Here is a 16786-nt window from a genome sequence, read left to right as displayed (position 1 = left end):
GTTTGAGCAGGCCATATCTCCTGCACTGTTCAAGTCACCCACTCCCAATGTCCACGTAATTTGTGAGGGGTGAGAGCCAGCTGAATTTCCCAACAGTTTATTTTCAATCACTAGGTACTTGCCACTAACTAAAATAGATCACCACCTGCCCCTCCCATAGGGAGCTCAGAGCAGTTTGCCAACCAGTGCATAAAGGGTGACTTGCAAATAGAACAGGTCTGGTTTTGTTCTGAAGTTTTAACTAGCAGTATACCCTTTTCTCAAAGGCAGCTGTGTTCAAAAGTGGCAATGCCCTGCCTTGTTAAGGCTGAAAACTGGGCCCACCTCCCGACCCTGGGGCTTCCTCTGGTGACTAAATGGACTTCTTCAGAACCACAAGCTCCAGAAGCCTTCTTTAAATAAGTAGCTTCGATGCAGCGTTCCCAGAGCTCTGAGGATCCTGGAAGGTAGCATGGTGCTGTGACGGTCTACTCTAAGAATATATGGCATGGACTCCAATTGAGATGACAACTAAAAATCTCCAGGTCTTGGGTACGTAAGCCAGCAAAACTAACTTTGCCAGACAATCGGTTCAAGGCATGTATATGTATTTCCTACATACCTGGAAACACCACAGTCATCACCACATCTGGTGGTCTCTTTTTAAGTTCCAAGATTTCAGATACTCCATTATAGCACACCAGCAGGATACTGAATGCAAAAATGTACAAATAGAGAAACATAAACCTGCTCCAATTAAAGGGGCCTGGAGCACATAACACTTTTTAAGTGCCCCCCAGAACTCCCAAAACACCATCAGGAAGCACCACTCTGGTACTTTTATCCTCAGGAAATGTTTCTTAAGAAACTCAGAGCTGTTATACTAGTTCCATAGATATGAAACCACTCTTCAAAGGATTAAAATATGATTGCTACAATACTGTGTAGGCATTGAGTGTGTAAAAGTTTTCAGGCAGGCCAACCTGGGTTCAAATCCCATTTTAACATTCAGCCATAATATGAGCCATATAATTGGGCAAATTATTAGAAATCCAACATTGGGGTTTCATCATCTGTTAAAAAGGGATAGTCATAATATCCTATCTAGCCAGGACCTCCCCATCTCTCCCTAGGACACAGGGACAAAGACACACAGACACATATAGTTTTTGGTCAAGGATCAATGCAATGAAGGCGTAAAGGTGTTTGGCATATTGCCTGGCACATGTAAATGTTTAATAAACTCCAGTTATATGATTATATGACGATATGGAGGCTTATCAATACAATCTTCATTTTATATTGTAGGTACCATATAAATCCACTTATTAAGCTGCATGTATGAAAGCTATTGATCTATGTCTTCACTACGCAGCTGTTGCTGCAATGCTGAGTAACCAAGATAAGAGCTCCTTACAGGGTTCCACGCCGGCTTCCGTGTACCCTATCACAGCTAGTCTCTCTTTATCACATCATGTGCTTGCATTATGTGACCCCATATCATTGAGTAATCATTTCATCTGCTCAAGCCTTATGTCCCCAGGATAATTTTCACTCTCCAAAGATGGGACACAAGGTAGTTCAGCACACTGCTGCCCCATAGAGGACCAGACTCAGTGGGGACTCTATTAAATGAACTGAATAGCTAGGCCTAAGTTACTAACACAAGAATGAATGCATTGTGCTAGCAGTGTCGGGGGCAGATAAGTACAAATGCAGCACTAGCGATATGCCTGATGGCCCAGGCACTGAAACACAGCTGGCTGGGTTCAAATCCCAATGCTTCAATCTGCTCACTATGCAACTTAGATTAGTTAAGTCTAGTTTCTTCATCATCATCATCACTCCCTGCTCTGGAGGGAATTAAATCTAGCTAGAGGATGGCTTAGACAGTAAAGAATTGGCCTGCCATGAGTTCGATCCCTGGGTCAGGAAGACCCTGTGGAAAAGGGAATGGCTACGCACTCCAGTATTCTTGAAGCTTCCCTGGTGGCTCAGATGGTAAAGAATCTGCCTGCAATGCGGGAGACCCAGGTTTGATCCCTGGGTTGGGAAGATCCCCTAGAGAAGGACTGTATGGACAGAGGAATCTGGCAGGTTACAATCCATGGGTTTGCAAAGATTCATATACAACTGAGCAACTAACACTTTCACTTTTTCAGAGGGTAGCTGCTAAGCTGCTGCTAAGTCACCTCCGTTGTGTCCGACTCTGCGACCTCATAGACAGAAGCCCACCAGGCCCCTCCGTCCATGGGGTTTTCCAAGCAAGAGCACTGGAGTGGGTTGCCACTGAGATATACTCAAATAAACAATTCACAATTCAGGTAAGTGGGGAAGTATCAAACGATCAAAACAGCAAAACCTTCATCTTACTCCGCCTTGCTGTTGTTCAGTTGCTAAGTCATGTTTGACTCTGCAACTCCATGGATGGCAGCACCCTAGGCCTCCCTGCCCCCTCTATCTCCCAGAGTTTGCCCAAGTTCATGTCCATTGAGTCAGTGATGCTATCCAACCATCTCATCTACTCTGCCTTAAGACATGCTTGTATCTAAACAAACTTGCCAAGACGACGAGGGCAATAAAGACACACTACAAAGACTGCTTGTTTCTAAGTTGGAATGCTAGGGTAAAAAGAACTTGCTAAAACTGTAAATTATTTAACAAATAATTAATTGGAATGCTGGAATATTTGTAGATTTTTAGTTGGGTTCTACTTGAGCTTCTGATTATAATGGTACAAAGCAAATCCATGTTTATGGTCAATTTTAAAAGCTAATAATTCGATTTGCTTTAGAAACTTCTCTTCAGCAACATGAGCCAATGTACACATGAATCTTACAGCCTTGGAGTCAAGACTACCTATGCTTAAAGTCCAATTCTGTCACTAACTGGACTCAGGTGACTTTGGCAATCTCTTTTAGCCTTAGCTGTCTTATTTTTAAATTGGGAATATCTCTCTTGTAGACTTTGCATGGAGCATAAAGTAGATTGTTTACATAAATAGACATCATGGGTGATCATTAAATGATATCAATTATTCTTGCATTTCCTCTCAAGATGAAACTGCTCCTGAAAGGCATGTAGTAGGTCCCAATCGGGCTGTATTTGGGGCTATTACCTCAATCACATGCATAGCCAAGCTTAGGTTAGGGCTGCCTACTGCGAGCTCAAGATGGTGAGATTCCTGGCAGATACAAATAAACACTTTCTCTATTCAACTCTGCACTGCCAAAAGCAAAACAGGTAGTGGTAGTTACAGACAGTAATTATTGGGGCAAGTGGAACTCTCATACAGCATTGGTGGGAGTATAAAATAGCTTAACCACTTTGGAAACCAAAATTCAAACCATTTTGGTCCAGGAGTTTCTTATGAATTAAACACATCCCAAACCCTATGACCCAGAAATTCCACTCTTAATTGTTTACTCCAGAAAAGGAAGAAAATGGAAACATTTCCACATAGAGGCTTGTGCAACAATGTTTATAGTAGCTTTCATCGCCTTAGGGGAAAACTGGAAACAGCCCAGGTGTCCATAGAATTGATGTCATATAGGATCCCAATCACACTAGAGAATCAGCAAGCAAAAAGGAACTACTGATATTCACAACATGGATAAAGCCTGCATTATGATGGGTAAATGAAGCCTTGTGTAGAGTAACTACTGTATGATTGTATATAACGGAAGTTCTAAAACAAGAAAAACTAGTAATACATGTGGATTTAAAACAGGGACTGCTTCTGGGGGTTGGGGACAGGAGCTGCCTGGGAAAGTGCACCAGGGAAGTTCTGGACTGATGGTAATGTTTTCTATCCTGATAGATGTTGTATTAAATAGGTGTATGTATTTGTCAGTTCATCATATGATATTTAAGGTTTGCATCTGGTATGAAATTTTACATCAAAAGATAAAAGAGTAGCATTGACCTCTAGTTAACAATGAGCACGCTGAAATTTTAGGGTTGAAATGAACTGATTGCTACAATGTACTTTGCAATGCCTCAAGAAAAACAAGCTAGACTGAGAGACAAAAGGATAGAGGAATGTGATAAAACAGATTTGGTTAAAATATAAATGTAGACTCTAGGTAGTCTGTATATGGGTGTTCATTATATTGTTCTTTCAACTTCCTAAAACTGTCTTGCTGCTGCTACTGCTGCTGCTAAGTCACTTCAGTCGTGTCCGACTCTGTGCGACCTCATAGACGGCAGCCCACCAGGCTCCCCCCGTCCCTGGGATTCTCCAGGTAAGAACACTGGAGTGGGTTGCCATTTCCTTCTCCAATGCATGAAAGTGAAAAGTGAAAGTGAAGTCACTCAGTCGTGTCCAACTCTTCACGACCCCATGGACTGCAGCCTACCAGGCTCCTCCATCCATGGGATTTGCCAGGCAAGAGTACTGGAGTGGGGTGCCACTGCCCTCTCTGAAAACTGTCTTACAGGAAAAAAAAACAAATCACGAGCATTTTTCATATACATACCGTGCTGACACCAAATTCAGTCACCAAGCAAGATATTTTTGTTATTGTTTATTTGCTAAGTTGTGTCCGACTCCTTTGTGACCTCATGGAGTGCAGCGCGACAGGCTTCTCTGTCCATGGGATTTCCCAGGCAAGAATACTGGACTGTGTTGCCATTTCTTCCATCAGGAGATCTTCCCAACCCAGGAATCAAACCCTCATCTCCTGCATTGGCAGACAGATGCTTTACTACTGAGTCACCAGGGGCAGACTACAATCCACAGGGTTCCAAAAGAGTCAGACACAGCTTAGCAATTAAAACAACAACAAAGAAATCCTTGGATCATTTATAAATATTTCATTTTTATCTGTCCCAACTATGTTTCTTTGTACTGCATGGTCTACACAAACTATGAAGCACAGATATTTTTGAGTCAGCCGCCATGGGACTCTGGCTGTTGACATTCCCTTCCTTCTCACAGAGAACTCAAACCATAATTTAGAGGTTCTTTTTTCTTGTGTGTAATGGAGGCCTCCATCATAAATGAATGGCCTGAAACTTCCTGAAGTCTCTCCCACATTCTCTTACCAGGTCTCTGATTACCATTAGATAGCTGAGACCTGACTTAAGAAAGCTGGAACTCAGTCCATGCTCCAAAATGCAGGACCATTTGATGGGGATGAACCCTCACACCTGCTCCCTGAGCAACAAAAATCAGTGCCGGGTGTGCACCTTGCTGTCGTGGCTACATATGACTGGGCTTACAACACACTGAGAAAGTTACGTGACTGACTCCCCCTTCATTCTGAGAGCCAACCCTCCGATGCTTCTTCTTTTTACAAATGAGAAAATGGAGGATTGGGGCATAAATGAACTACTTGAAAGCATACAACTTTCACAGTCTTTTAAACCTAGAATTCTAATCTTTGCCCCTTACCACACACTGCGCTGAAACCACCTCTCACCCCTGGCAAGAAATAGCCAATTTTACAAAGGCCTGACCAGGGCAAAACTGGGTGAGGAGCATTTAAGATGGTGGCTTTCACACTGCAAGCTGAAGAAAAATTATTTAAGTCCTGACTACAGACAGTTCTAAAGTAGAGAAGATAATAGATCTGTGTCACATTTAAGAATACACATTAATTCCTAAAACTCGTTTCAGTTGTCTATCAACATTCCTATGCATGAGTTTCTTGCTGTGAGTATGTAGTCCAGAAGAGTTAGACAGCCACTGACTATGTCCCTCTAGATCACAGCTTTAGATCTGAGGTTTAATTTCCCACATTAGAAAAGTAACACTGGAAAGGGCTGATCAGGGTGCTGAAGAAGGCTAGCCTGGATCAGGCACCACTTGCGCAAGGCCTCTAGCCCTCTGCAGCAGAGAAGCGCAGTCACCACCAGCAGTTACAGTGTCTGGATCGCAGCCTTGACCAGCAAGCAGGTGCTCCAGCCAAGCCTCACCAGCTGCGTGACACGTTCGGAGAAAGGCAGCAGCCCTGAACACAGCTCTCCCTCATTTCTTCTCTCAGCACTTTACAAAGAAGAATCTTCATTGTGGCAAGTTTTATTGACTGAAGAGTTAGCGGTCCTCTCTGCCACCTTCCAGAACTCACAGCCCCCAATTAACAAAACATAAAACTCAAAGCCTTGATGTTGACCACGTTCAGTTATATTCCCTCATGCTCCCCTCCCCAGTTCAATTTTCTTTCCCTCCAGAAGCAACCCTAACATTTATCTGGTGCACATTTTCCAGTTTATACCCTAACAATTTTAGGATGTGTGCATGAGCAACATATAGCATTGCTTGGAGGGATTTTTTTTTTAAATTACATTCAACTACTATGAGGTACATGTCCTGCTTTTTTCATTCATTTTTTTTTTTTTCAGATGTATCCATATTTATACACTTTTTTTCTGGTAATATGCTGCATAGCATCCCATCACACACAGTCTATAAATGGTTCCCAATACACTGTTATTATAAGCAGCACTGCCCTGAACATTCTTAGACATGTCTCCTTGAGTTCATATGGAAATTTGTTTAAGGTATAGCTGGAAGTAGAATTGCTGAGTTGTCATATACACGTATATGTAGTCACTGCCAACCTCACAGTCCAGGCAAACCCTGCCAATAACTTAATACATGTCCTTGAGACTTTACACACCTGTGTGTGTGTGTGTGTGTGTGTGTGTGTGTGTGTATATATATATATATATATATGATCTTAACATGAATTTAGATAAAACTGTCTCATGGTTTATGCTGGGTTACAGAGGACTGTTTTCTGCATTAATTGACCAGTGGCCAACTGATGGACATTATGGGTCTTTCCTTCATTACAGTAATTCAAGGAACTTTGCACAGTGACACACTAGTTCCAGGACATATAGAAGAGACTGGAACTGTTGGATCTACCTCTTATTTTTACGAAGGAAAAAAGGCTGAGTCTCAGACAGCTGGGGTGAGGAGCTGACCCACGGACACCTCAGGAAATGAGAAACCATGGGGCTGGGGACCCCATCTCCTACAGTCTGGTCTCCAGTACTCTAGGGGTCACCTGCTCTGCTCAAGTGAATAAACCATTCCAATACACAGTTGGGGCTTCTCTTGTGGCTCAGAGTGTAAAGAATCTGCCTATAATGTAGGAGATGCAGGTTCAAACCCTGGGTTGGGAAGATTCCCTGGAGTAGGGAATGGCAACCCACTCCAGTATTCTTGCCTGGAGAATTCCATGGACAGAGGAGCCTGCCAAGTTACAGTCCACTGGGTCACAAAGAGCTGGACATGAATGAGCGACTAACATAATACACAGTGTTCCTTTTACATGTTAGGTGCTGTCTCCATTAGCACGGTAGAATCTATAACCACACAATATGGCGATTGGTTCAAACTCTAAGAGGCAAGGGGAGATCTCCATGCTCCAATCTCAGGAAAGCAACAAGAACAGAAAAAGCTGGCCGCATACCTAGTTCTCCCCAATAAGCTTATTCACCTGCCTATAATCCAGGCCAGACATCCACCCCCAACTCCATTTCAAAAAACTTTAACTGAGCATGTGCGGTGTGCTCTGTTGCTGAGTGGACAGGCTCACATGTGCACGTACGCACATAATGGATCAAGTGCAGCAGCCTTGATGCCTAGCCTTTGGCATTTACGAGTTTGAATCCTGACTTAGCTGTGTGACCGTAGACAAATTATCTGACCATTCAGGCTCCCAACTCCTCATCTTAAAAAAAAAAAAAAAGTAGGTAAAATTTGTACATATCTTATAAGGTTTTGTGAAAAGTAAATAAATTACTACATTAAGTGCTCAGAAAAAATCCTTTAGCCCATAATATATATTTAGAAAATATTTAGGATACTTGCTTAGTGCTAGTGCCTGAAACAAAGACAAGGTCCCTGGACTAAAAGAGCTAGTAAATTTATCAGAATGTCCAATAAAAACAATAAAAGCGGGTGTGGCTGCCAGTCAGAGTAAGTGGCAGATGGAGTAAACATGCCATTCCAGAGGGCACACAAGAGACACACGAGAACTGGAGGAGGCTCCTCAAATCAAGGAGCTCTCTGAAAGGCTGAGACACGCTTGCTCAGAACACTCCTGAACAGGGCCACACTCTCAGCGCCGGGACCCAAGGCTTTAGCAGACATGTACTTCTTTTAGGGACTGTAGAAAGGTAAGCCTCAGGGACCCAGACATGATGCAAACACTGAAAACACGTGGTGCGTGGACAAGCCCTGTCCTGTGCCTTTCCCCACCCCCGGAGCTTCTCCGCAAGTACGGGTCTTCACCAACCATCGCCTTCCTGGCCTCGTCTCCTCTCAGGTGGCTCAGCCTCTGTACTTCCTAGTTCCTCCACTACCCTGGCAGCTGCCTCCAGGCTCTTTCTCTCACCCTCTACATGCAGGTAGCCATCACACATCCTTCACTCCTCATGGCCCCAGAGATACTTTATCTCTAAAATGGAGGGTTGTCATGAAGATTAAATGAAACAAACTGTGTGGCAAGTTTGTCTGCAGAAAGCACTGGCACAACTTAGCTCCATTCCCTTCTCTGAGGATGCTGCCACCCTGGGACAGCTGTGCTCCACACCCTGGTATGATCTTTGAATTCTCTCTGGTCTCTGCCCACTACATTCCACCAGGGCCATGCCCTGTGCTCTACTAACCATCCATCACCCCACACGCACACACACTCTACATAACCTGCTGACAACGTGTGTTACCAAGACAGCTCTGCTCACACCTCTCAAAAACTTTCAGCTACTCCCCAGTGCGTATTACTGAAGAAAGACTCAGTGTTTCAGGTATGCATACAAGATTTCTGAATCTAGCCCGAATCCACCTTCCAACTTCAGTCTCCCCATGACGCTTTTCTCCAGTTTAGTTAAATCACTTTTGGGGAGGTGCATCGTGAAATACAGACTGTATCCAAACAAGGGGATAAAACAAAGCTCGACAAGTTCTAATTGCACAATTTTAGAGACTTTCATACCTTAATATGTACCATGTCTCTTTTACATTATCCCAAGTTTATTTGGATTTCTAGTAGTCTTTATTCATGGAGTTCAAGAAACAATCTAGAACAATCTGTACCACAGTGATTCTCCAGCATGCCTGTGGAATGTACCAGTTAGGTGGGCTCAAGAGTGACTGCCATGGTGTATGGCCGTAAGCATCTTAGGCATATTTGCTGTTTATGATCCTCACTGTATGCAGTCTCTGTGAAGGTATAAAGTGAAAGTGAAAGTGAAGTCACTCAGTCGTGTCCGAATCTTTGCAATCCCATGGACCATAACCTACCAGGCTCTTCTGTCCATGGGATTTTCCAGGCAAGAGTACTGGCGTGGGTTGCCATTACTGAGCCATGGATGGAATCAAATGGCCGATAGCAGTTACCCCAGCAGGAATGACAAAGATTTACTTCTCCCTTGACTGCCAGGGCTACCTCCTTTCCCAGTCTTCCCCTCTATCCCATGCCACAAACTTCCATTCAAATCCCTACATGCTTAAATTAGCCAGCGTTGGCTTCTGAGGCTTAAAACCAAAGTACCATCCCTGGTGTACATAGTTCTTTGGGTCCCTGAGCAAAGTCATCCAAATCTCCCCCAGGCAAAGGAGCTTCCAGACCCCTCCCGGTGGGTACAGTACCTGTTCCGTCTGGAGTAGACCTCACAAAAGTAGGCAGCATTTTTACTGAAGCCGTAGGGTGAGTGGTGGCTCCAAGCCCTTTCTCCATCTCCTTGCGAAAACGCTTAGCAATCTCCAGAAGAGTTTCATCAGAAAGACGCATGTGGTAGAGATACTGGTCAACCTGAAAGAAGGGAAAGTGCATAGTGACATATATACTAAATGAATTATGGTATTCATTTATGTCATGGAACATCATTCAGCTTCTCAAAAGGGTAAAATCTATTAGGTACAGAAGGTTATTAAGACCATTGAACCAGAATCTGTGACAGGACTTTGTCTTAAAAAAAAAAAAAATTAACTAAAAATTCAAATTAGAAAAATGGTCTAATTTTATTTCTGGAGAATGATGAAGACCAGGGGAAAGGCCAGCTAGGGGAGAGGCTCATCTCTTTTCCTCTGCACTCAAGGCCAGTTGCGCCAACCCTATTGCCCCTCAGCCATTGCCTCCTTCCTAGACTAATAAGAGTCTCTGATTCTACTTTTACTTCTGCCATCCATTTTCCATCCCCAGACAGAGTCTATACTATTCCCATGCTTAAAACCTTTCTGTGGTCTCCCATTGGCACCAAATCTGAAACCCTTCCAAGGCCCTACCATACAGCCTGGCCTCGCCCACTGCTCATCTTACCAGGTGCCTCTGCACTCCTTGTGCAGACCAGCCTTGGCTCAGCCCCCCAACACACCAACCGTGCCCTTCCCTGCCTGCAAGACTGTTCACATGGGCCACACAGCACCTCACTCTGCTCTTCATCTACGGATCCCTTACCAATCCTTCAGGTCTCTCTGCACAGAGGCCTTCTCTGACCTTCCTAATAAAACAATCAGGCCTCCCTGTTTTTCCTGTGAACTCAGACTTTTCCCTTCACATCACCAACCTCAATTTGGAAACATATATTAGTGCCCAAATCATAAGCACCAAGGGCAAGAACCATGACTATTTGTTCACGCTTGCATCCCTGAAGCCCAGCACAGCATGTGACATATTGACAGAGGCTTGATACACATGGCAAAGCCAAAGTCCTCCCCCATCCACAGAGGCAGAGGCGGCTCTCCCTAGTCATTTCATTTATCTTGTTTCCAACATAAATTTCTGTGAACTTTTCCCAGATTTAACACTGAGAGAAGGAGAAACAACAGGAGTCCCCTTCAGACAGCCTGCTTCTTGAAGGCTCTCATCTGCTCTGGCTGTGGATATTCCCAGTTTTCTTCTCAGAAAAAGATCTGATAGAAATCCATCCAAGGAGGCACTCAAGTTTCCACAATATCCCTGTTCGCAGCAGCAACGTCCAGGCCAGGTGGGGTTGCTGGCCATGGAGATGGGGGTAGAATCAGGACCCTTGGGCCAGGCTACAGCTGTGCCCTCAAGGTATGAGGGCGGTGGGCCTGGTCCTCCTAGCCTCATCAGCAAACTGGGGGGTGAAGAGACCCTGTTCTTTCCAGCTCCCAAACTTCAGGATTCCCAAAGGAATCCTGACTGGCTTGGTTGGGCTGATGACCACCATCACTGTTACTCCTGTGGGAATCACAAGTAAACGCCCACCTATCCTTTGGGCACCCCACTCCAGTACTCTTGCCTGGAAAAGCCCATGGACGGAGGAGACTGGAAGGCTGCAGTCCATGGGGTCGCTGAGGGTCGAACACAACTGAGTGACTTCACTTTCACTTTTCACTTTCATGCACTGGAAAAGGAAATGGCAACCCACTCCAGTGTTCTTGCCTGGAGAATCCCAGGGACGGGGAAGCCTGGTGGGCTGCTGTCTATGGGGTCGCACAGAGTCGGACACGACTGAAGCGACTTAGCAGCAGTAGCAGCAGCAGTCCTCTGCCCAACTCTGACCAAGAAGCATAAACATTTATAATGAGCTTTCCCTGACAAATGTGCTCATTAGTATTAACAGACTGTTCTATTTTCCAGCACTTTTTTTGTCAGATCTTCTTAGAACCAAACTTTTTTGGTTCTAAGTTAAAACCAAAGGTTTTAAACAAATTTTGAAGCTTGAGATTCCCAGAGGAACAGCAAAAGTTGTTTAATACTTTAAGGAAAGAACAGACCCATTGCCCTCTTTTGGGCTGGGGGGTGGGGAGAATTAGAGAGCGAGAGAGACAGTCCTCTTACTCACAGGTTCTCTCTTGCAGCCACATCCTAACTCCCTGTGGGGTTTGGGGTCCATCCCTCTCTCCTGAGGAATTATGAGATTGGCCCTTCTCAGATCATTTCAAGCATCCTGATCACTACTCATCTTTCATCATTCTTCTAAAATACCACAAGTTGAAAGATCAGAGACTGGATAAAATGCTGAAAGAAGCTGTAAGCAAGACAAAGAAGAGACTGTGGTTAATCAGCCCACCCGTCTTCGTAACTGCATGTGGTTAAAATAGAACAAAATTGACAGACACAATCCTCACGTGGGATGGAAAAGGACAAAGCAGGGCTAGAGTGGTGAAAGCCCCTCAGCCACTTTTCCACTCCCTCCCCAGCCAGCAGAGGGACTAGGCTTGTTATAGTTTGAAATTTGCAGAAATGAGGATATCCCCAAGTTCCCTTGCTGCCAGCATTTATTAGAGAGCTACCGTAGACATCTAACTCCTTTGGTCGAAATCAGAAAGACTTCAATCATCCACTCTATTTCCTAATTTCAGGTTCATGGCACCTCAGGTTCATGGCAAACCCCCTGTTTGCCTTAGCCTCCCAGGTCTGTGGGGCACTAGCTCTCTTCCCTGAGCAGGGTCACTGATCTGGGCTTCCTACAATACTGGGGAGCCAGGGTGTTCCTGAGGAGGTTGGCCTCCCCTACAACACATGAGGCTCCCAGGAGGAAAAAGTGTTTGGTCTCAGACAAGTCCTCTCTCTCCCTATTGGCTCCACGGGAGACAAAACGCAGGAGACTCTGGGCCCAGAGCAACTATAACCACCATAGAGGCCTCCTGCTTCAGAGTCAGTGATGCCTGGCTTGGCCGAGGAACAAATTAGGGCTTAATGCATCTCAGTGCTAACGTACAAGTCCTAGCCACCAGACCAAACAAAGGCTAAAGCCAAGCCACATCCAAGTACAGCCTCATAGGCAATAGTAATAACAGCAAACCCTTCGGCAAAACCTGTTCTCAAGGTCTTATACCCATTAACTCATTGAATCCTCATAACAACCCTTTGAGGTGTTATTTTCTCCATTCAACTGAAAGGGGAAGGCAACATGTCCCAAATCACACAGATGCAAAAGATTAAGCCAGGACTGGACGGGGCAGCCCACTATGCTTTTGTCCACTCTACTAGATGGATGCCCCTCTCTGCTGAACAGCAAAGTCTGTACAGCTCAAATGGCACTACAGTGCATGCAGGCTGGCCACATCCACTAAAAGGCCATCTTCTGAACCAGTCATCCCACCACACAGACACGCACAGGGCTGCCCTGTCAGGTCAGAGGGCAGCAGACATATCTCTGGACATTATCATGAGTTTGACATGTGACTAAGTTGGAGCTCCTGCATTACTACTTTCCCAAAAAGAAGACAGGCCCAGAAGCCTCACTGCCACCCACTCCTGCCTCCATAGATGGCTCCAGATGTTGCAAAGGCTCCAGATGTTCCTTTGTGGGCAAGCTGAGCCTGTGGTGCTGCCCTGTTAAAGAGCTGCCCTATCACTTCTTGGAGTGTGAGGTCATGTACACAAAAGACCAAGTTAGGATGGCCGTAATTCTACTGTGGTCATGCTTAACTTAACTTTGATGTTTAAGCTGCTACAAGGCTTGTTGGAAATCTAGTCAACACTCCTCATCCTTAACTCTCAAAAGGACCTAACAAGTTAAAGGGTCAGCCTTTACTCAAATCATGTTGCCCTTTACCCAAGAGATTATAACCATTCTTCAGTGTTTAGTAACAGATGAAAATGGTCATGATGATCACCATTACAGTAGCTAAACATTTACCAAGCATTTCTTACCTCCCAAAACCCATCCTACAAGTTTATTGACATGACGTCCATTGTTCTTTTGTAAAACTTCTATATCCCTGTTTTATAGCTCACTCGGTGAGGAGCACAGGCGTCTGGCTCTAAAGCTAGGCCCTTAGGCCTATCACCCTCACTTTTCCTGTGGACCCTCCTTATCTGGGTGGGACTCTCTGCTCTGCAGCTTCTTGGATGACCTCAGTACTTTGTTTTATCATCAAAGTACTTCGATTTACATCTCCATCAGATGAGACCAAGAAAAAGGATACGGGACAGCTATGAAAAATACAGCTACAGCACCTTGGCCCAAACCTCCTCTCTTTGGGCCACAATGATGGACATGATGATGTATCCACCCTGAGTTTCTCAGGGCCACTCAGGAAGGAATGATTAATCACCTGATGTTATCACTTCCTAAACACACCACTGAGGCCCACCCAGCCTTGGCCAGCACTGCTGTGTTGAGTGGAGGGTAGCCAAGGGAAGCAGGAGTCGGAAGCAAGAAGCAGCCTCCATACAAAGACCTTTCTCCTGGATCGGGAAGGAAGTAAATGCAGAATCCTGCCAACTTTCTCTCACAGTGCAACCAGAAGGAGGGAACACAAGCAGGCCCAAAGTCATAGGAGAATGTCATTTAGGAGTTACCAAATGTACACAGCACAGTAACATTATGGCTAAAAAATACTAACTCTTATAAAGAACCTTGGGGTAATGACAATTCAAATCCCGTTGAAAGTAGACAGCATTTGAGTTTATCTCCTTTGTCCCTCTTACCCCAATAGGCATCAGGCCTAGATCTGAATGCTTCCAAGCATGACAGACTCCTCACTTCTCAAAATTGGTTAGCTTCTACTGCTGGTCAGTTCTAGTTGTTAGAAAGTTTTTTCTCTAAGATAAATCTACTTTCTGATAACTTCTGTCTATGTTCTGCCACTTGGGATAAGAGTTTCTGAACTTGGCTAAGAATCCCAAAGACCCATTCCAGACTAATCAAATTGACATCTTTATTACTGTCTGGGTGCTCAAACATCTTCCCCTCTCCTTGGGCTGGTATCTACCTTAACAATAATGTGACAATAATGGATAGTGTTCTAGTCAATACTGCTCAAGGTCATTTGTTACCACTTTCAGCCTGGGATCTTTGAAAGTCGGTACTTAAGACATTAGGCTAAACTGTGAAACAATTCTTCATCAATCCTGGGTCAAGTTGAGAGTTGCAAAGACAAATTTGAAGTTGTTGGGGAAAAGTTCCAGTTATTGGAAGCTATCAAAGTAGAATCATTCAGGTTATCCCTTATTTAGTAGCTGGTGGTGGGGAACTGTAGGCTGTGGCATCAGAAAAATCAGTGTTCAAAACAGGCATCTGAGTCCCAGTTTCCTCCTTATAAAATGGGAGGACTAACACTCAGAGTCACTAGCATAAATGAGGTGGCAAATGTAAAGCTATCTATTAATATCTAACCTTTTTGTCTATCCCCTTTCCTCTTTTTCTCCCAGACTCCCCTGTGCCAAGTGGCACCTTCAGAGGATCAAAGACATTTCTTAACCCTACTTAGTCACACGGGGGTTAGCAAAACAGGAGCTGTTTCCCCAAATTCTTCCTTCTTTTTCTTTGGAGTGTGTGTGGCCTGACACCCTGGATTACTTCTCTTTAAATCTCTATTAGGAAAAAAGATGGAAAGGAGGGGAATTCCAGGCTGGGGATAAAGAGGCAGGCCAGAGCAAAGCTTGGTTGCAGTATGAGAAGGTCACTTGCCTAACCAGAGGCAAGGGTGTGTATTAAAGAGAGATAGTAGTTTTAGACACATCTGTTTAGCAATCTCAAGATTAGAAATTCCTCATTGGGCAGTTTTGGTCAGTTTCTTTCTTCGCATAACACACTAGTCTATGCCTGCCTCCTCTCTAGAACTGTGGGTTCAGGCAAGAGAAGTTCTAAAGAGAAGCTGAAAACAAGCAGGACCCTTTGGGGCCTTCCCGGGTGCAAAAGCCTTTCCAAGTCCCCTGTTCATGTTTGCAGAAAAAAAGGCATCGACCTCCTAGACTTCCCCAGAGTTCTAAAGAACAGATTCGAACAGTTACTAACTAGGGAAGGGAGGGAATTTGGAAACGAAGGAGGAGCAGCCAAGAAATAACAGTGCAGCAATAAAGCAGGGTCCTGGTTCCTCCTCAAGGGATACACATAACAATTATCTCTGGAGTTCTCCTGAGTTTTTCTGCAAGAACTAAGGCCCCCATCTAGGTGGAGAATAGTAACTTCAGGCTTAGCTAAAGATAAGTAAAAGAGAGAGTGAAAAAGTTGGCTTAAAACTCAACATTCAAAAAACTAAAATAATGGCATCTGGTCCCATCACTTCATGGCAAATAGATGGGGAAACAGTGGAAACTGTGACAGACTATTTTCTCGGGCTCCAAAATCACTGCAGATGGTGACCACAGCCATGAAATTAAAAAACGCTTGCTCCTTGGAAGAAAAGCTATGACAAACCTAGACAGCATATTAAAAAGCAGAGAAATTACTTTGCCAACAAAGGTCCATCTAGTCAAAGATATGGTTTTTCCAGTGGTCATGTATGGATGTGAGAGTTGGACCATAAGGAAGGCTGAATGCCAAAGAACTGATGCTTTTGAACTGTGGTGTTGGAGAAGACTCTTGAGAGTCTCTTGGACTGAAAGGAGATCAAACCAGGCAATCCTAAAGGAAATGAGGCCTGAATATTCACTGGAAGGACTGATGCTGAAGCTGAAACTCCAATACTTTGGCCACCTGATGCAAAGGACTGACTCATTAGAAAAGACCCTGATGCTGAGAAAGAATGAAGGCGGGAGGAGAAGGGGACCACAGAGGATGAGATGGTTGGATGGCATCACCGACTCAATGGACATGAGTCTGAGTAAGTTCCAGGAGATGGTGAAGGACAGGGAAACCTGGTATGCTGCAGTCCATGGGGTCACAAAGAGCCAGAGATGACTGAGCAACTGAACAACACAGCCAAATGGAAAGCTCATCTCCTTAAGTGCCCACAGTTTCCTCTAGACTAGCACTAAAAGGAGAAACTGCGCCATAGCAACAATGCAAGGAATGGAGGGAGCAGAAGATCACTGTTGCAGAGGCTGCACTTCAAAGTGTGAAGTGGCTCAGGTGTGGCAGACACAGCCCCAGTTAGGTATGAGGAAGCCCAGAGAGGAAAGGCCTGGAGGTGAGAGCCAGAAAGGAA

General features: G+C 44.6%; 1 protein-coding gene across 2 annotated transcripts in view; it reads right to left on the bottom strand.

Annotated features, from left to right (window-relative positions):
• The window catches only part of HK2 (hexokinase 2), a 69786-nt gene that overhangs the window by 36138 nt on the left and 16862 nt on the right, over positions 1-16786 (bottom strand). Inside the window, exons 1-2 of one of the 2 annotated variants that reach the window (XM_086327757.1) lie at positions 11749-11929; positions 9587-9749 (exon numbers count right to left, since the gene is read on the bottom strand). In XM_086327757.1, coding sequence (XP_086183883.1) covers positions 9587-9749; positions 11749-11799 — 214 coding nt within the window. In that variant the 5' untranslated portion in view covers positions 11800-11929. Of the gene's footprint in view, positions 1-9586; positions 9750-11748; positions 11930-16786 lie in introns of those variants that run through there. The other variant, XM_086327756.1, reaches the window with a different exon arrangement.

The sequence above is a fragment of the Bos grunniens genome, chromosome 11 (assembly GCF_055505025.1).
Source record: "Bos grunniens cultivar Pamir isolate PY7600 chromosome 11, Bosgru_T2T1.0, whole genome shotgun sequence".
Taxonomy (NCBI): Eukaryota; Metazoa; Chordata; class Mammalia; order Artiodactyla; family Bovidae; genus Bos; species Bos grunniens.
Note: the sequence above shows the minus strand (reverse complement) of the source record. Positions and strands in the feature narration are given on the sequence as shown.